Source organism: Takifugu rubripes, chromosome 14 (assembly GCF_901000725.2).
Source record: "Takifugu rubripes chromosome 14, fTakRub1.2, whole genome shotgun sequence".
Taxonomy (NCBI): Eukaryota; Metazoa; Chordata; class Actinopteri; order Tetraodontiformes; family Tetraodontidae; genus Takifugu; species Takifugu rubripes.
The window spans coordinates 944,726-963,764 of NC_042298.1; the positions used below are offsets into that span (position 1 = coordinate 944,726).

The 19,039-nt window shown below is 40.3% G+C and overlaps 2 protein-coding genes across 4 annotated transcripts; one reads left to right on the forward strand and one right to left on the reverse strand.

Moving 5' to 3' along the window:
* Window positions 1–1,228: 1,228 nt before the first annotated feature.
* Window positions 1,229–9,712, forward strand: dnd1 (DND microRNA-mediated repression inhibitor 1). 2 transcript variants are annotated; one of them, XM_011618126.2, is made up of 5 exons: window positions 1,229–1,308; window positions 7,718–7,823; window positions 8,006–8,331; window positions 8,773–8,905; window positions 9,002–9,712. In XM_011618126.2, exons 1-5 carry the CDS (start codon window positions 1,303–1,305, stop codon window positions 9,499–9,501), a joined length of 1,071 nt encoding a protein of 356 aa, XP_011616428.2. In that variant the 5' UTR covers window positions 1,229–1,302; the 3' UTR covers window positions 9,502–9,712. The 2 variants fall into 2 exon arrangements, with proteins under 2 accessions (XP_011616428.2, XP_003977108.3); XM_003977059.3 differs by lacking the exon at window positions 1,229–1,308 and adding an exon at window positions 4,857–5,012.
* A 1,895-nt stretch (window positions 9,713–11,607) lies between these two features.
* On the reverse strand, window positions 11,608–17,589 carry hars (histidyl-tRNA synthetase). 2 transcript variants are annotated; one of them, XM_029847305.1, is made up of 14 exons: window positions 17,394–17,543; window positions 15,877–16,201; window positions 15,667–15,756; window positions 15,397–15,516; window positions 15,194–15,289; window positions 14,401–14,526; window positions 14,191–14,298; window positions 14,020–14,118; window positions 13,798–13,891; window positions 13,473–13,600; window positions 13,122–13,394; window positions 12,875–12,991; window positions 12,642–12,788; window positions 11,608–12,336 (listed from the first exon to the last, which is right to left on the reverse strand). In XM_029847305.1, exons 2-14 carry the CDS (start codon window positions 15,979–15,981, stop codon window positions 12,280–12,282), a joined length of 1,560 nt encoding a protein of 519 aa, XP_029703165.1. In that variant the 5' UTR covers window positions 15,982–16,201; window positions 17,394–17,543; the 3' UTR covers window positions 11,608–12,279. The 2 variants fall into 2 exon arrangements, with proteins under 2 accessions (XP_029703165.1, XP_003977109.1); XM_003977060.3 differs by lacking the exon at window positions 15,877–16,201 and having other exon boundaries at window positions 17,394–17,589.
* Window positions 17,590–19,039: the final 1,450 nt, after the last annotated feature.

The following is a 19,039-nucleotide window of genomic DNA, read 5'->3' on the forward strand; positions in this document are numbered from 1 at the left end:
TCCCAGTTATGTGGTTTAGTTTGCTTCTACTGTGCGCTCTGCGCACCTTTGCGCGTTTGGTTCCGTTTTGTCCCGCCCCCGTGTTTTGTGTTTCTGTTTCAATAGGTGCTGCGCCATGGTCTGTGATTGGCTGGTTCGAGATTGGCGTCCTTTTAAAAACCCTGGGGTGCCACCTAACGAATCCTTCTGGCTCCGTTTTCGTTCTGTTCCGTGACTCGCCACGTCAGCGCTACCAGTTTCCACTTCGTTTTGTGATACGCAGCCCGTCGGTTGCAGTTCGCCTGCTTCTGTGGAGAAGCCACTTTTGTCTACTTTTGTAATGTTTGCCATGCAACGTGCCTGTAACTATTGATTAGACCTCTATAATTTAAGTGCTTACTTATTTTTGTATCAACCCCCACTTTTGCCATTAAATCTATAATTCACTTATTGATCTTGCGTTATTCCTCGTGCCACCTTCACTTTTCCCTGGTTCACAATTCCGTACCCTAGACTGGAACGTGACATTGCTGCAGTACTTCCTTTGGCCACGGAGTAGCGTCGTTTCGCTAACTCCCTTTTTACCTTCTTGACAGCTATATTTAAGGTGCACATTTTAATCATCGTTTCCTTTATAGACAGTCACTGTTGGGGGTTTCAGGTTAAGAAAGACCTGCCCAGTTGAAGTGAGCCATTTGGATCATTTAGTTCTAACTGTGCGAAGTGTGCCAGACATGGTCAACTTCTACACCACGACCCTCGGCATGCAGGTCTTGGTGATGTATGGCTTCGATGCAGCTGCTTGGCCATGGAAACCCATTCCATGAAGCTCTCTGCGTACTGTACGTGGGCTAATTTGAAGGTCACGTCAAGTTTGGAGCTCTGTAGCAACTGACTGTGCAGAAAGTCGGCGACCTCTTTGCACTATCCGCTGACCCCTCTGTCAGTTTACGTGGCCTACCACTTCATAGCTGAGTTGCTGTTGTTCCCAAACTCTTCCATTTTCTTATAATAAAGCCAACAGTTGACTTTGGAATATTTTAGGAGCAAGGAAATTTCACCGCTGGATTTGTTGCACAGGGGCATCCTATGACAGTTCCACGCTGGAAATCACTGAGCTCCTGAGAACGGCCCATTCTTTCACAATTATTTGTAGAAACAGTCTCCATGCCCAAGGGCTTGATTTTTATACACCTGTGGCCGGGCCAAGTGATTAGGACACCTGATTCTGATCATTTGGATGGTGGTCAAATACTTTTGGCAATATAGTGTAGCTGTTGTTGCTCAGTTTTACCCGTTGATGTTTTGTCGCAGCTGCCATTTATGAATGTAAGTCACCTCTCGGTGTGTTCTCTTCTGTCTTGTTACTGTCATGAATTTCTTGCATGTGCAGCAGGTTGGTGGAAATGTTAACACCTCCAATGGATGATTTGATGCTGAGTCGTTTGAGCGTTGCTGCCACTTAATCATATTTTTGGTTTGTGAGTGTGAAATTTGTGCTTTCCATTAATGCCACTACTGTGAGATGTGTGAACAAGTGAGTGGCACTGGACGAGGTGTCCAGTCTTATCGCATTTTGGATGTGTAGGAAGAAAAATATTCGATGCTAAGGTCAACAGCAAAGCTTAGGCTTAATTGGTCCACAGCTCAGGCCTTGTGTGTATGAATATGGTTTTAGATACGATTCCACATATATTTTATCCAATATAACTGCACATGTAATCACCATAACTGAGTTCTACGTAAGCATATGATGATGTGATGTAACCACCATAACTGAGTTCCATATAAGCATATGCTGAAGAGTTTTAAGTGCAGCTCAGACGGAAAAACTTTCCCTGCTTCATTTTGAAAGCACAGCTCATCATGCGGAAGTTTTAAGAGGGCAAACGGGAGCATAAGAGAGCGAAGAGGGGAATAAGAGAGCGAACAGGAGCATAAGGCGTCATCTCAGCTCTTAGAATTTTACAACCTCACTGAGAGTACCCTGGGGTTGGTGTTCTTCCTCTTTTGCTTTTGTAATAATTCCTAGCATACCCCCCACCTTTGGGTTGATTTAAAACTATTTTATGGGTGTCAAATAACCCTCAATCAATTTTATATTTAGCAGAATACTCTCTTACTACCAATGTACTTCCACTTAACCTTCACTTGGCGGTATTGAATGAGCAGAGTTTAGAAAAGGTTTCCGCTTTGCCTTTTTGCTGTCTTGGCTCCAGTTGGGTGAGAGTCCACCAGATAGAGAAAGTGTGCTGTGGCTGGGTTGATGAGTCTCTCCTGAGGCCATTTTCCACGAGTAGAGTCTTTTTCTGGTTTCTCTACCTCAGGGGTGGGGAACCCCCGGCCTCCGGGCCGTATACGGCCCGCGAGACCATTTCTACCGGCCCGCAACGCAATAAGATTTTTATATTTTATATGTGCCCTTATACAGTGGGACCGTTCGCTAAACTCCGCGAGCTGCGAGTAGCAGCGGTAGCGTATTTTTCCCAAACCATCACTGACCCACTACCAAACCGGTCATGCTGAATGATGTTGAGGGCAGCATAACGTTCTCCACGGCATCTCCAGACCCTTTTACATCTGACGCATGTGCTCAGGTTGAACCTGCTCTCATTGGTGAAGAGCACAGGGTGCCAGTGGCGTAGTTGCCAATTCTGGTGGTCTATGGTCTGGGGAGGCATATCCCTGGAAGGACGCACAGATAATGGCACCCTGACTTCTATTGGGTATCGGGATGAAATCTTTGGAGCCATTGTCAGAACCTACGCTGGTGCAGTGAGACCTGGGTTCCACCTGGTCCACGACACTGCCTGACCTCATGTGGCTAGAGTATGCAGGCAGTTCCTGGAGGATGAAGTAATTGATACCATTGACTGGCCCCCACGTTCACCTGACCTAAACCCAATAGAACACCTCTGGGACATTATGTTTAGGTCCATCCGGTCTCATTAGGAGCATGCCCCGACGTTGTCAGGCATGCGTACAAGCACGTGGGGGCCTTTTCTTCCCATTACACAGCATCAATGGCAAAGAAAGTGGTGATTGAAGGTATGTGAGATGGTAAACTGATGCTTGGAGTGTATGAGTGAATTACTGTTAATGTAGTTAACGTTTATCTGAATAGATTTACTTTTTTTCCCCAAGCATTCAAGAACCAGTATGCCTTGAGGGTCTCAGTCTCCTGGTTCTCATCCTTTAAGGCCAGTCCAAACCGGTTACTGCCTCCACAAAATCTTGTAAATGTCTCTTGTCGGTCCTCTGTCTTGCTTCCTCGCCAGACCGGCACGTTATTCCACTCCCCTAGTTTTTGCAAAGCAGTCAGGGGACCTGAGAATCATTTTGAGTTGCTACAATGACATTTTGGCAAAATAGACCAGTCTGCTGCATTATTTTTTTCATTTTTTGGGATGTCTTTGAATTCCCCCCTCTATAGGGTGATCTTTTTAATTTCTATCCAATTAGGTAGCATCATTTTGTTACTAATACATCACCTACTTTTTATCAGGGCAGATATTCAAGATAATCCCCCCCCCCCCCCCCCCCCGTTTAGATCTGATGTGTTCCTCTAATTTTTTTGAGCAGTGTATATTCTAGGTCTTACATTTTATTATGTATTTTACTGTACCTTTTGTGTTTTTCTTAAATGTTATGTACATATATTATTCTGTATACTTTAATACTAATAATAATACTATTTATTTAGTAAAGCAGAAATAAATGTGATTTTCAGTCAATAAATCAAAGGCTGCTTCAGTCAGGCACTAATCTCTGAAGGTAGCTGTGACTAGGCCACTTTTGGAAGACGGGTGAACTGAATGGTTACTGAATGGTTCTGTCTAAACTAACTATAGGCCACTTTCGAATCTTTTTATATCTAAGATTACTCTAAAATTAATTCCTAAATGACTCAGCAGAGTCAGGCATTTGACCTAACCACAGAACAGAAACAGTTCTTGTTAGACTATTAAATGAGATTAGGGTGAACAGTGGTAAGGTGTGAGTTTTGGTTTTATTGGATCTAATAACAGCATGTGACACTACATACTATAACATTCAGATACACATGCTTTAAACTTGGGCAAACATGATTATAACTTGGGCAAGACTCAGTGGAATCATTTTTCTCTTGAAAAGAATTATGTCTTACTTGAGGGAGTAGAGTCATTTTGTGACCACTAGAGATTATGAATCTGACCAAATGCATGTGTGGAGTCCCGCAGGGGTGAGACTTTAGGTCTTCTCTGTTCAGTTTAACTAATGTTGGTTATCACAGTTACACAGATGACACACAAATTTATCTAGCACTTTTCCTAGACAAACTGGGTCTTATGAGTCTGTGTCAGTGTTGAGAGCAAATTAACAATTGCATGAACCAATATTGTCTGCTAACCATATGTTAACAAAACAGATTGCTGTATTTGGAAATAAAATGAGAAAATGATTCCTGTCCTGAGCAAAGACCTTGAGTCATTTGCCCCCAAAACCAAAGACCAAGTCCTAAAGCTAGGAATGTTTTCTTGAGTTAAATTTGACCGTTGACATATCAAATTATTAACTAAAAATCAACGCATGCAGAGTGAAGGGTTTTATGTTGCAAAACTCATATCCATGCTTTCAGTTAGAGTAATCTAGCCTACTGTCTAGTCAACAAGTTTATTTTGGGCCCCTTGATGATATTGCACATTGTTTGCTCATTTAATCACTCTAAAGTACTTCATTATTTTAAATTGCACTCCAGCATTTGACAAAATATATTTTATGAAGGTTTTTGTTATACGATGTAACTTTTAATGTATTAATATTTGAAACAAATAAAGCACAAATAAAACTGCCTTGCCGTGCCTACAGGGGGCAGAATTATCGCTCAAAAATGTTAATTGAGGCACCGAATTGCGTCGACAATGGCGCCTGGAGACGACGTTTCGTCGTGGCCGTGTCAAGTGTGACCTGTTAGCCAATTGGGTTCGTCAGTTGAAGGCGCTGCTCCCTCATTTCCAAGAACGGCGGGCATGATGGATGAATCCCAGAGCCAGGTAAACTGATCAGAAATGCGAAATATCGCCAGTCGCTTTTTTTTTTTTCCTTTTTTTCCCCTTTTTTTTCGCCGACGCCTGTATTTTTTTCCAACAAAACGAAATGAAAGCAAACAGTAAAACTACAACAAAGAGTTGTCACGCGTTCTAAAAAGCGGCAAAACTTTGATGTGCCTTAGATGTGCTAGTTTGTTTGAAACCATTTTCGTGATTGTAGCGCCAAAGTGTAGGTTTTGTTTTACGTTGATTGCACCGACCAACGTAGACGGACATCGGATGCCTTTTTAAAAAATCAATCAAAAAACAAAACAAAAAAACGTGACATTCTTTCCGTTACGCGAAATTGGCTACACGTGTAAAATCTGCGCAGGAAAACGTTAGCGATGTGCGGTATTATTTTTGTAAGCTTTTATTATAACAATGATTATAAACGATAGGTCTAAAACTTAACAAAAAAAGTTAAGCTTTTGTTATGTATACTTAATTTTGTTCCGAAGCAATTTAATGCAATGGTGCACTATGACTCGAAGGATGAAAGTGATTATTTGATTTTAGATTGTCATCTATACAACTATGGTATTTTAATATGTCATTAATTTAAAATCTCTCTTAATATGTTGCTCCTTCTCATTTTTGTCAGAGCGGACATATTTCTAAACACGAGTGCCTTTTTAATTTTTCTGTTTTAATTGCTTAATATATTATTTTGGCCATTGGTAGAAGCAATATTTAAACTCCATATTTTAGTGATAGTGTAATGTATGATCCATCATTAACTTACGATTGTGTGCAGGTGTTTACTGTAGCATTAAAATCCAAACTTTTGAGTGTTTTCATGGTTGAGGATACTTTATTAGGTACACCTTGCTAATAAAAATTGGACTGTTTTGCCTTCAGAACTGCCTTAGTTCTTCTTGTCATACTGTAAATAAGAGGTTGGAAACATTCCTCAGCAATCTTGGTCCATATTGACAAGACCAAATAATGCCTGACCTAATTCCTACAGCGTTGTCAGCTGCACATTTATGAATTAAATCTCCCATTTGTTCACTTTCCAAAGGTGCTCTATTTTATTGAGATTTGGGGAGTGTGAGGGCCCTTGGACTACTGTGAACTCATTGCCATGTTACAGAAACTAGATTGAGAAGACGGATAGATACAAAAGCCAGCTTCAGTAAGAACGTCTCCATTTGACCAATGTTCTTCTGTTCGGTTTTATATTGCCATAAAGACCGTGCAAATGTTGGGAGATTTTCCTCAGTGTCTCAGCATTGTCACAGCAAAGTTTATACTATTTCATTAAGTATTAAGATTAAATATCTAATATCTCATATTAGAAAACGTTGTTATAGGATGAAGGAGGAGGCACCTGCAGCAATGTGTTTGGAGGCCAAAAACGAATCGTTGCATATAGAAAATGAGATCCTGAGTATGTGTGAATCATGGTCACGTTTTTAATGATTTATTGTACACCTTCAGTAATTACATTAATTAAGATTATGGTAATCACCCTTTGCTCTGTCTTACATGTCAAGGAGAAAATTAGCAACTTTCGTGCCTTCGAATTCTTTTCTACTTTCAGCCGTCTCCAGTTTTCAAAGGCATCTCTTATACGGTATAGATCCTTGATTTGTTTCTGACAGAAGTCAGAAACAAAGATAGGTGGATGGTTGAAGAACAGCCCAAAACACACCAAAAATACATTTTTGTAAACATATTTACTGGCTGACAACTTTGCAATATTATGGCTGGAGTACTGTTGTACAGTTTTAAGTTAACGTGATTGCTTACTGTCTTAATGTTGGCATATCAGGGCTATTTTAAGACTGTTTTCTTTAGGTATTTTGGTTTTGTGTCAGATTTCCAGAATGCAGAGATTGACTACAATGAAAAACCTGATGAATAAAAACACATATGTGTAAGGGATTCTTCACATGACAATAACAATGGCAAGTTTTCATGGCATTTGCAAATCTCATATACACAAGAGCAGTGCCCAGAGTGCCCGGGCTCCAGAGTAGATTTTTGACATTGTTATCTTTATTTCTTTGCGTAAACATGAAGTGCAGTTTTCAGTTAAATCAGTGATGTGCACTGCATTCGCATTAATCTCTGGTAGCACGCAACTTGGAAAAGCAACAACAGCTAACATGTTTGCTGCTAACCGTACTAGGTTTGTTTTTACTAAGTTGTTTTGCTCTAACAAAATGTGGATTTGCTGCATTAAACTCAGGCAATTAAATTGCCAGTGGAGACGTATTTGTTCGCCAAGGTCTCATTCAGTTGCCTAGATTGCCACCTGACATGCACGCTACTGAGTTTTCTGTGGTTGATGTTTGTATGTCTCCAGGTGAACGCGGATCGCTTTGGAAACAAAGGAAAAACCTTTGTGTTTGTTACCTTAGGTTGTATATTGGCTTCACTCTTGAATATAAAGATCTAATGATAAAATACCAACAACACGTGTACCTAATAAAGTGGCCAGGGACTCTTTTCCATAGGTTTTTGGCCATGGTGGAAAGTGGAGCTGCAGCTGGAGAAATTAACTTATAGAGTGACACGTAAAAATCAGAACATTGTTGTTGTGATGGAGTAGGACTGACAACTGCTGTACCCCATTTGTGGGCCAAAACATGCAAGGGGTACATCAATATGCTAGTCGGAGCTTTGTTCTTTCTCTCCTGTTATTTTCTATGTTCTTTTAGATTCTGAACCTTGACCGAGTGAAGGCATTTCACGAGTGGCTGGAAAGAACCAACACAAAGATAACTCAAGTCAATGGCCAGAGAAAATATGGAGGACCACCTGACAGTGAGAGAGGCTCTATGTACCATTACAGGGTGAAATCTGGTGGATGGTTTTATACCATAAGATGATTTAAACAACGTGTTTCTGAGTAGAATCCTAATTAATGTAGTACCATGTATTTTAGTGAGACCATGTGAATTAGTGTAGCAAATATTCAAAGGTTCACATCTGTATTCTACCACCAGAGTGGGACGGGCCAGTTCCAGGAGCCCGTTGTGAAATCTACATCACTCATATTCCACGGGATACCTACGAGGACGTGCTGATTCCTCTGTTCACCACTGTTGGGCCACTCTGGCAGTTTCGACTTATGATGAACTTCAGTGGTCAGAATCGCGGCTTTGCCTATGCCAAATATGGCTCACCAGCCATCGCTGCCAGTGCCATTCAACTGCTGCATGGTCACATGATCGAGCCCGGTGTCTCTCTGTGTGTTCGCCATAGCACAGAGAAGCGACAGCTGTGCATCGGAGGCTTGCCAGTGAGCACCAAGCAAGCTGACATTTCTCAGGTACGACACGTTTGATAAAAGGCGCCTGTTTCCTCTTTTTAATATTTAATAGTTCCATTAGATTTGTTGGAAAAAGTTTTGTTCTGCAGTAATCAAATTGGTATTTACCAGTCCCTCTCCAGTATATGAAGTCCTGGAACATGGAGATGTGTGATTTTATTCTCCCGCGCTGTGGATAATATCTTTTTGCTAAGAAGTCATTTCCAGCAAAAATTGACTTCTTTGTGTCTTTAACTTTGCACCTGTAGCATCTTCCTCTGGTGTTTTTTTTTTTTTTTATACTAAAAGGATTTAATAAGCGCCTGTTGCGTGGCAAGTATGCTTAAAAAGCACCTGGAATATTTCTGTCTGTTCAGTTTTTTTGGATTAATCTCAGATTAGAAAACTGACATCTGGATTTTTTCCCCCTCTAAATTGCATACTGCTGTCCTGATCTTGTAGGTGATGCACACCATGTGTGAGGGAATAGAGAGAGTTTCTCTAAAATCAGAGCCTGGTATTGCTGGAATGTCTGCTGTAGTTACCTTTTCTTCCCATTACACAGCATCAATGGCAAAGAAAGTGGTGATTGAAGGTATGTGAGATGGTAAACTGATGCTTGGAGTGTATGAGTGAATTACTGTTAATGTAGTTAATGTTTATCTGAATAGATTTACTTTTTTTCCCCAAGCATTCAAGAACCAGTATGCCTTGAGGGTCTCAGTCTCCTGGTTCTCATCCTTTAAGGCCAGTCCAAACCTGTTACTGCCTCCACAAAATCTTGTAAATGTCTCTTGTCGGTCCTCTGTCTTGCTTCCTCGCCAGACCGGCACGTTATTCCACTCCCCTAGTTTTTGCAAAGCAGTCGGAGGACCTATCACCCCACGGCCTTATGAATGTTCCACCCCCTCCTCTCGTGCGTCTCTTCCATCCCCCATGATGCTCCTCAATAACTTGTGCCAGACAGCTGGTTTTGGCCCGCCACACTATAAGATTTCCTGCAGCCGTGCAGGACCTGATGGGTACCTCCATTTTTCTTATCAAGTGTTTATCCTTGGGATAAATATGAGCCTTGAAGGGGTGATCATGATCTTACCTGGTGCCAACATCTCCAGCACTATGGAGGAGGCTCGGGAGGCTGTAGCACAGCAGGTCTTGAGGAAGGTCTTCCACCGCCAGGTCTCCCACTGAGCAGGCCTGCACAGTTCAGCAACTTCTACTGCACCGCTCAATACTGTTTTATTTCATAGAGTTGTTCAAAAAACATTGATATGTATATTTTATTGCAGTTAACTTATTTTTGCATGGTTTTATTAGTATTTGCTGTTTGTTCTGTTCTATGCATGCTTGTTGTTGTTGTGCTCAGTTAATCATTTTAAGTAAATGTGACTTCAAAAGTAAATCTGATGTGTTGGATTCTTTGGGGTTGTAAAGTGATTGTTTATACATAAAAGGATCTCAGAACAGTACCCAAATTAAGGTTCGCTCTGGAGAAAGGCATCCGCTAGATGATGAATTTTATCTTCATAACCTGTGTCTGCCTTCACAAATAGCAATCTAATACTATGTTCATGATGCAATCTCACAGCTATCGCATCCACATGGTGTAAGCCCGGCACGTGTGTATATGATGTAAATCAGTGAGAAGGTCTTTTCCACCTTTCCCAAGGTCCTTCTCTTAGCTTAAGAGTAGTTAAAAATGCAGTTTGGTTTTAACAGACTGGCCTCCCTTCATGTCATTTAAAAAAAAAAAGTGCTTATTACTTCAAAACTGGGCAGTACTCTAACCCATGGGTGGCTTTATCATTGGGCAAAAACTGGAAAATGTATCCCAAAAGTACCGGAATGTACCAGAAAGTTTTCTCAAAGCAATCACTGAGGTTTTGTTCTTAATTCACACACTATAAAAAAAGCTTCAAAACAAAGTTCTTAGGACAGTAGTAGTGGAAAACAAGACAATCACAGGAATTGCAACTCTAATATGGTGATTGTTTTTTAAGGCTATATTTTAGAGTTGAAAGGGTGTTTTAGGTAAGAGCATGGCAGAGCTGTGGTGTCTCGAACAGGTCTAAATACACTCCATTTGGAGGTTCCTCCCATAGGAGAGGCTTGTATTGATGTAGGTATAAAAGTTAAGGGACACCATTCTGGAATTTTCCCACACATTTTGGTGCCTGTATGTGGGAATAAATTTGTCTCATTCATTCCTGCAAATGCAAATGATTGCAAATATTCTTAGATTTACATGTTTTGCTATCCACAAACACAAATCTAGAGCAGGGGTGGGCATCGAGGGCCGTATCCAAGCCAGACTTTCTGTCCTACAGGTAAATATGTTCAACTGGGGTTCCATTTACCTTGGTGAAAGCGTTTTCTGCCTGGTAGGATGCAAATCCTGGCTTGAATTCAACCCTAGAGGAATAGATTTGACCTCCTCTGATGGGCAACTCCAATCCATGAAGGCTGGAATCACCAAGGTAAATGGAACCCCAGGTGAAAGTGTTTACCTGTAGGACAGAAAGTCTGGCTTGGATACGGCCTTCGATGCCCACCCCCGATCTAGAGTAATGAGTAATGTGTGTCTTGGTTGTTACCAATAAATGTGTATTTGTAAATATATCTTTTTTTTTTAAAAAATGTATCGAATCAGTCCTTTGTAAAAGTTAAAATTCTGTTTGTGTGATTCTATTGCTGGATCACCCTCGCTTTGCCCAATTATGTATTTTTGGGACATTCTTTCTACAAATCCACAGTTCCACAAGGAAAAATGAACAGGGTCATCAGGATATGTTTCAATCGTCAAAGAAATTGTAAAAATACGATCAATTAGTACCCACATTTCACAGCTTAATTTGCAAAGAAAATGTTTTTTGAGGCCCGGGACAAACGGAATCGAGGGCAATTTGACTGAGCCCTGAATTGTAATTGTGAGACCTCAAAAGTTACTTCCATTGAGTGAATACGATTTTGATTTTCTTCAGGCACCTGACATATCAGCAAAAGGCTCACGTTTAATATTTATAGGAGACCTAGAAAATTTTGGTTTGGATTTTTCAAACGGTCGTGGTCAGTCTCACGACAATGGCGGTGATGTGCAGTCCATACAAAGGAGAGGCTGGAAATGAAAAGCTTGATCCATTCCTTGTGGAAACCACATATTGAATTTTGTTGGTGATACAGTAAAGTCCTTTGTAACAACTACGGTAGTTTATTTGGTCTGGATGTTGAGAAAGCTGGCTGCTACCGGCTGCCTGTAATCCTGGAGGCACTGACTCCTCTGAAGGAAAACAGACTCGGTCAACTGCAGCTGATTTATTCATAAAACTGTTTTCTCTGCTCCTTGTAGATGCAGTACAGTGAAGTAGAGATATACACTGAGAATGGTGCGGGATGAGTGACATCACAGACTTGAGTGGAAGCTAGATGGTATTGATGAAAAGGACCTCAAGCTAGGAGTTACGTTAGATCTCAGAATAGCTGTCAGATTTCCTCTCATTCTCTGAACACAGAATCAGAAGGTCACTGAATTTGGATGGTTGATTACAAGCTTTGCTGTTGCAAAGGCTGACTTACATTGCGTAAAACGAACATTATGTGGCTCCCAAATTGTTTTTGTAAAAAAAGTTTTCTATTTAAATTTAAATAGACTCAATTTTCCATTGAAATGAGTGATGTTTATTTCAGGAGTACAAGAATATTTGATACAGGTAGGCTTTTGCTGATGCATTCCTTAAGAACCACTTCTTGCACTTTTCAGGCAAATGCTTAATTAAGATCATAAATGAAAACATGAACCCAATTTATTAATATCATTTCCTCTACTGAGTCCGCCAGTTGCTGTGTAGATGCGTCCATATGTGTGTTGTCACAGCTGCATTATTTGCAACAATTTACACAGAGTTAATGCGAGTCTGAATGGCGATGATGATGATAATGATGATGATCCAGCAGCAGAAGAGCAGGGAATAACTATGCAGAGGTCCTCTTCTTGATCTCAGCTATGAGATCTGCTCTGGAAATGTCAACCTGTGGAAAAATAGGACATTAATTGTAAACTAAATTTTGCAGATTCTTCTGTGTAAAAGTCCCACTGGTTTGTAGGTCCAATCATCAATCATAGGCAAAGCTTAGCTATTGTTCACCGTGGGTCAAACCAAATACAAACACAGGAGCCAAACAAGAACTACTGTAATCAAAAGCGTCCTCAAGATGAAATGATAAGATCATTGGAGGATGATATTAAGGCTGCACTTATCATGTAAAATGATTGATAACTTCAAAACAAATCCAAATGTGAGGAGAACAACTTCTGTATTCTGTGTCAGCAGTACCTCATCTCTAGTAGCGACATTACGGAGTTTGACCACTCCATTTTTCAGTTCCTGTTCTCCCAGTATGGCCACCAGGGGAATCCCCGACTCCTCACAGTGCTGGAGCTGACTCAGCAATTTAGGGCTCTTCTTGTACATCAACTCTGCCTAAGCACACACACGTGCACGTTTTTCTACTGTTGTGAGATATAATTAGCAGTTTATTCTGGATAGCTTATCCTAAACACACACACCTTAATACCAGCATTCCAGAGTTCAGTGATGAGTCGGAGCCTCTCCTCCAGCAGGTTCTTTTGGGCAGCTGCCACCATGACCTGAACCTCTGTAGTACGAATCTTCTCTGTTGAGGCCTGCAACAACAGAACAAACCGACTGAGAGAGACCCTGACACATATTAAGACATGACCATTAGACCCATTACACACTACACCTTTTCCTACTCAACACATGTATCCATTGTGTAGGTAATAACTGCCTCACCTCGGCCTTCTGCTCCATGATTGAGAAGATCCTCTCGATGCCAATACTGACACCCACACACGGCACCTTCCTGCCTTTGGGGTCAAACATGCCCACCAAGCCATCATATCGCCCCCCACCAGCCACACTGCCCACAGTGACACACTCCTCTGTTGGTGCCTCATTTGAAGTTTCAGGTGCTACAGGGGCCACACCTGCTTGAGTCAAGATCGCCTCATAAATGATTCCTGTGTAATAGTCTAGACCTCGAGCCAGGCTAAGGTCAAACACCACCTATAATGAAATAACCATATGCATTAGCAATATTAAAAGACTTATTACATTTGCTAATGATGAAAAAACATGTCACACCTTGTCTGTGACCTGGAAGAGCTGCAGGTAACTGAAGAGAAGCTTAATGTCAGTGAGGCCAGCACAAGCCTGCGTACTCTGACACATTTTCTGGTCCTGAAGGAGACGTTCAGCCAAATCCATTCCACCTACAGAGACATTGACAAGGACTCATGACAATGCACATGTGCTTTAGACCAATTTTTCATGCTGGAGCTCAGATGCCTGCAACACACGCCATTTGTAAGCTATGTATGCTGTTTAGAGATGTAGGGTTGCTTTGGATAGAAGAGCTCAATTACCAACTGCGGTATCGTGTATATTGAGAATCTAAGAAAAATCTCACCTTGCATACCAACATACACTCCGATCTGGTCAGCAGCCTCCTCTGACAAACCCTTCTCATTCACCATTTCATTTTTCACAGCCTCCCACGGCAGCTAGTTTTGGATAAAAGAAACACACGATAAAATGGTGGCTTGAACTCTGCACTGGATCCTGAATGATCGTCACATGCAGGAGGGTCATTTAAAATCAGCACTATGAGCACCGCAGTGCATCAGCGCACCTTGTCCAGTTTATCCACTGTGGAACAGATGGTACGGAACATGTTATCTGGAACACCACATACAGCGAACATGCCATCAAGAATTCGTCTGTCATTGACCTGGAAAAGGAAAAAATAGTTAGAGTTATGCCAGGCAATGATTTAAAATGCAAATGAAAGGATGTGGAGAACCTTGATGCGAAAGTCGCCAAGGTCCAGCTCACTGAGGATTTCATGGACAATCTTCAGACATTCAGCATCTGGAATCATGGCATCATACTGTCCTGCTATGTCAAAATCCTGCAGATCATACAAATTCCTCATTGCAACACTGAGAATTTCCACACCAAAGGGCATTTTGAGCAGCAGCAGGACTAATAAACGTGTTCAAGGAGGACTTACACACTGATAAAACTCTCTATAACGTCCACGGGTCATGGCTGGGTTGTCACGGCGGTACACTTTGGCAATGTGGTAGCGTTTTATGTTGGTTATCTTGTTCATGGCTAAATAGCGGGCGAAGGGTACCTAGCAAAACGACTGGTTATGGATGAGACTGCAATCTGCTCTGGAGGAGGGGTTTCATCATCAAAACATATGTGCACCATATTTTTTTGTTAGGAAATTTTACTTTTCTTAATTTATTGATGCCTGTTGCTAAGGGCGAGATTTAACAACAACTTACGGTACATCAAGGATGACCTGATACAGATACCAGCATTATCATGTGATGATTTCAAACTCCAAAAACACAGCATTAGTAAAACACTAGACGGTAAATGGACTGGTGAGCAATGCCAATGGTTTGAGGGTATGTATGAGCAACATTTTTTCATCATTGCTGCCACTAAAAAGAACAGGCAGTACCAAGCTATAATCCTGCTAAAGAACTAGTAATATAACAAAAACCTAAGAATAAAAATGAGATTAAATACAATGAGTTCAATAAGACTACCACCGTAACATTAAGTTTAATATATTTGTTATCATCTGTATTAGTCTTTAAATGTAGTCTATACTGTATGCTATTTTCAAGCACCTGTTTGGACAACCACTGGATTGTACTGTACTTGTTTAAAATAATTGTAGTGCCACATTAATGGGAAAAAAACAGTATGCAACAATCAAATGTTGCATCTGAATTTCCTGCAGTGATGCTAATGCAACCTGTGCACATGTGATAGCTTAAGGATACAGTGAGGTCATATCTGAGTGACAACAGCTCTCCTCCTTGGTCTTTGAGGTCGTAGATGAGTTTGGAATCTTCTCCATACTTCCCTGTTAGAGTTTCCTACACACACACATTGGTTACCATATACTGGGTCAGGTTTCAATGAGCACTTGTTTTTTTAACATATATTTTAGCTGTTTTGAATTCAAATTTGTGCAAAACTACACCTTCAGTTCAAACACTGGTGTGTCGATGGTCTCTGCTCCATGGCGTTTAAAGCAGCTAACAATGGTGTTAAAGACTTTCTCTCTGATGGCCATCTGCTTGGGGTTGTAGTCTCTTGTTCCCTGAAACATTGAGTCAGTTAGGTGATTCTTTATCCAACTAAGGTCAAAAGCAGAATCAAAGACAGAAGGAATGGCAGAATTCCACACACATGTGTGTGTTGGTATTGTGCTGTGTAAATGGATGAAAACAGATCGGTACTGCTGTCTTACCTTTGCTGTCTTGAGGACAAACTGATGTTTTCCATCATCTCCTCCTAAATGAGCCTTGAGCTCCAGAAGTTTTGCAACCTCTTCATCAATCTTAAAACAAATGTTTTTAAAAAGCCTTGATTAGAACATTAAAACAATGGTCACAAGCAACAAAAATAAACCACCTTTAAAATGGTAAAGACATTTATTTAAACAGTTCCACGGGCCTACCTGAGCCAAAGTGACCCCGGGAAAAGAGCGTATAGATAGCGCACGTGTCGTGGTCCGACAGCCCATCAAAACAGAGCAAACACGAGCACAATGCATAGCCAACATGTTCAGTCCACAGGGCAGATGGTATCCAATAGGAGGGTAAATTGGGTCCAAAATTGTTCAAAAATGTTCAAGGGTGCATCATTGATGAGTCGGTATTACCCAAGGTGATATCCAGGGTTTAATGCACATATAGTAAGGGAGAGGATGAAGGTTCAGCCAGGCCAAGGTCATCCAAGGTCAGGCAGGAAGAACAGGAGAAAAGTGGTAAGCAACCTTAGCTCTAGTAGAGAGCGCAGCATGATGCAGCATCATCATCATCATCATCAGAGCGTGGAGGACAGAACACGAGATGTACCAAGTCAATCAAAGCAGTGAGCAGAATGAAGCAAGTACACTCACACAGCATCACTATCATAACTCTTCAAAACTGAAAATACATTTAAATATCAAAGAACAGGAAACGCTATGGGGATAATAACTCCCAAAACTAAATTGATTAAGGAAGTGTTTGGGTCCATTTACACATTTAATAGTACTGGGAATTTTTAAAAAACTCATGTTTCCACCAATGACATATTTAAGCAATTTAGAGACACAAAAAAGGAAATTTTTAAATGAAGGTCAGTCAGTCCAGAAAAGGCAGTGAATGAGAAGGTGTGTCCAAAAGTTGGCTTGTACTGTAGATAAAACAATTGGTCTTTCTTTTTTTTTTTTTTTTTTAACTTTGAACGATCAGTAGAATAAGGACGAGTTACTGAATTTCAATCACTAAAAGGTTTAATGAATTTATCATTCCACTACAGGAGCTATTACTATAAGAAACAGAACTACATGCTCATTTTCGGTCAGCTGCTACCGCACCAGCATCAGTGATTTTGGCTTTAGCCGTACAAAAACGACCTGTTTTACTCAAATATAAATGCATAACGAGTGAAATAATGGTTGGTAGGATGCAATAGCTAATATCCCCTTAAAGTACAGATATTTGCGATAGAACAGTCTACTTAATACTTCGACTTTACTATCGATTTTAGTTTAGTTTCAAGAGTTGCGTCTCGTGTTGCATTTCGTAAAGTAAAAAAAGCCTGGAAAAAAAGATGTGCTCTTCGGTGTAGGGGTCGAATTTACAGTTTAATCTCTCTCTCAGAGAGATTATTAAAAAACTTTTTTTCGGTCATCCTACAGGATCCTACAAAACATCAGTTTCAGTTGTACAGGCCTTCATCAGGGCAGTGCCTTACTTTCGATTTACTTTAAAACGTTAACTACACCGGAGTCAATTGACAGAATCGCAATAAGTGGACAATTTTGGAAACTTTTTCCTGTAAATCTGATGAGTTTTGCTGGTTAAAGGAATGATTATGGTTGAGGTAAAACTGACGGTGTGTCTCCCTGTCATGTTTAAACGACACGCTGATCACCACGCGAACAAGCCAACCTGGATATCGGGGACCTCACCCACTAACACTGACCTGCTCTTTGCTCGCCTTTTCTGCCTTCAGCTTCCGAACGACTTCACCTTGGCATTTAATCGCTTCTTGAATCTGTGCTTTATCGTCCATGACTTTTCAATGATGTATTTGTCCAAAGCGTGGACCGTCGCTGTCAACTCTACAGCTATGAAACCCACAGGAGTAACCTAAAGCGGAAATAAAAACTGGAATCACTTCCTGGTCACATTTCTGACGCAATTTGTGTTCATTTCGAAAGTGGATGTAGGTTTGGAGAGTATTTACATTAGTGATATAAGCATTAGTAATAAAAACTTTCTTATAATCTAATAAGCTTCAGGAGTCAAGAGGCAGCAATTTTGTTAAAATAGGGTCCGTGTTTCTAACATTTAGCTACGATTAAATATGCGACATCTGCTGGCAATTACGCAACATAACATTGTGATTTATGTTCAAAAATAAAGGTATATGTGCATCATGAAACCTGTTTTTTTTCTTTTAAAGGCATTAATGTTATACTGATGTTTTTTTTTAAAAAGGGAATTTTTTATTAAATACTGTACGTAATAGAGATGTGTTCTTGCAAGATTAACTGAAATACAAGCATATTTTCTGACAAAATTGGAAATGTATTTACTTTCAGATTTGGGGAATTTGCTTATTTTTATTCAAAACCAAGGTCGTTGCTGTTGAGTCAGACTTCAGCAGTTGGATTTTGACCTCTAATTTGAAAAAGGTTGTGTTTTTGTCTCAAGGAATGTTTTCTGTATGAGTCCATCTAAAACATTCCTAAAACACAAAGGTATGAACACACACACATTCTATATCATATTATCATATAGTAAATCCAAATGAAAGTAATGAAATAAAGAAAACAAATGTTCCATCTAATTTTAAAATCTAATTTTAATCAGATTATGAGAAGCTTTATCCTCCTTCCTATATGCAAGTTCCCATGATGCTTTATTTGCCTTTTTAAACCTGCATGGGTCCACAGATAATATCTTACCAAATGATTATACCATAGGTCCGAATACAATAGGCAGAAAATAGGAAGAAAGTAGTTTTGCACTTTAGTTTGCCATTCTTTATTTTGCCTAAAGTATGCATTTCTTTCAGTTTGGGAAAATTCCTCCTCCTTCCCCCATCTGAAGAGGATGCATGCTGCTTTGGGTTTTATTCTTCCCATCTTTCTCTTCAGATAACCCACCCTCATTGCTCATTGTCCTCTATCTCCTGTTGCTCCAAGTCTATGTCGTGCTGTGTTTCTTCAAGAACTGAGGGTATTGTCATCTGTAGCACCTTTATAGATTTGTTTGTGTGCTCTTGTGTTTTTGTGCTGTAAAATTTACTCTTACGGTGATTTGCTGTAATTAACTGATGGGTCAAAAATGACCCATAGGCAACCGATATCCTCTATTGATGCACGCTTTGACAGAAATGTAACCAAAAAAATATGTTTTACTTTCTCTATTAGTTGGGTCACATTAGGAAAAGACATTGAATTTAAGTTGGGAAAAAATGTAATTTATTGGATTTACTGCTGTTAAATGTAGTGACCGGGGTAATTTTGATTCTAAGATGAGAGACCAAATTTAGACTGTGGCCAAAACAAAGTACATTCTTTAGCCTGACATGTTTAGCGGAAGCCAATGTTTTTGCATTAT

What these genes read in the sequence shown, in the direction of transcription:
- hars (XM_029847305.1), bottom strand. Translation starts at nt 15,981, where the DNA reads ATGTTGGCTATGCATTGTGCTCGTGTTTGCTCTGTTTTGATGGGCTGT. An exon ending in CACTCAGATATGACCTCACT is followed by an intron (nt 14,527 to 15,193) that starts GTATCCTTAAGC and finishes TCGTTTTGCTAG; the next exon opens with GTACCCTTCGCCCGCTATTT. An exon ending in ATGTCGCTACTAGAGATGAG is followed by an intron (nt 12,337 to 12,641) that starts GTACTGCTGACA and finishes ATTTTTCCACAG; the next exon opens with GTTGACATTTCCAGAGCAGA.
- dnd1 (XM_003977059.3), top strand. Translation starts at nt 4,989, where the DNA reads ATGATGGATGAATCCCAGAGCCAG. An exon ending in ATATGGAGGACCACCTGACA is followed by an intron (nt 7,824 to 8,005) that starts GTGAGAGAGGCT and finishes TTCTACCACCAG; the next exon opens with AGTGGGACGGGCCAGTTCCA. An exon ending in AAAGAAAGTGGTGATTGAAG is followed by an intron (nt 8,906 to 9,001) that starts GTATGTGAGATG and finishes TTTTTCCCCAAG; the next exon opens with CATTCAAGAACCAGTATGCC.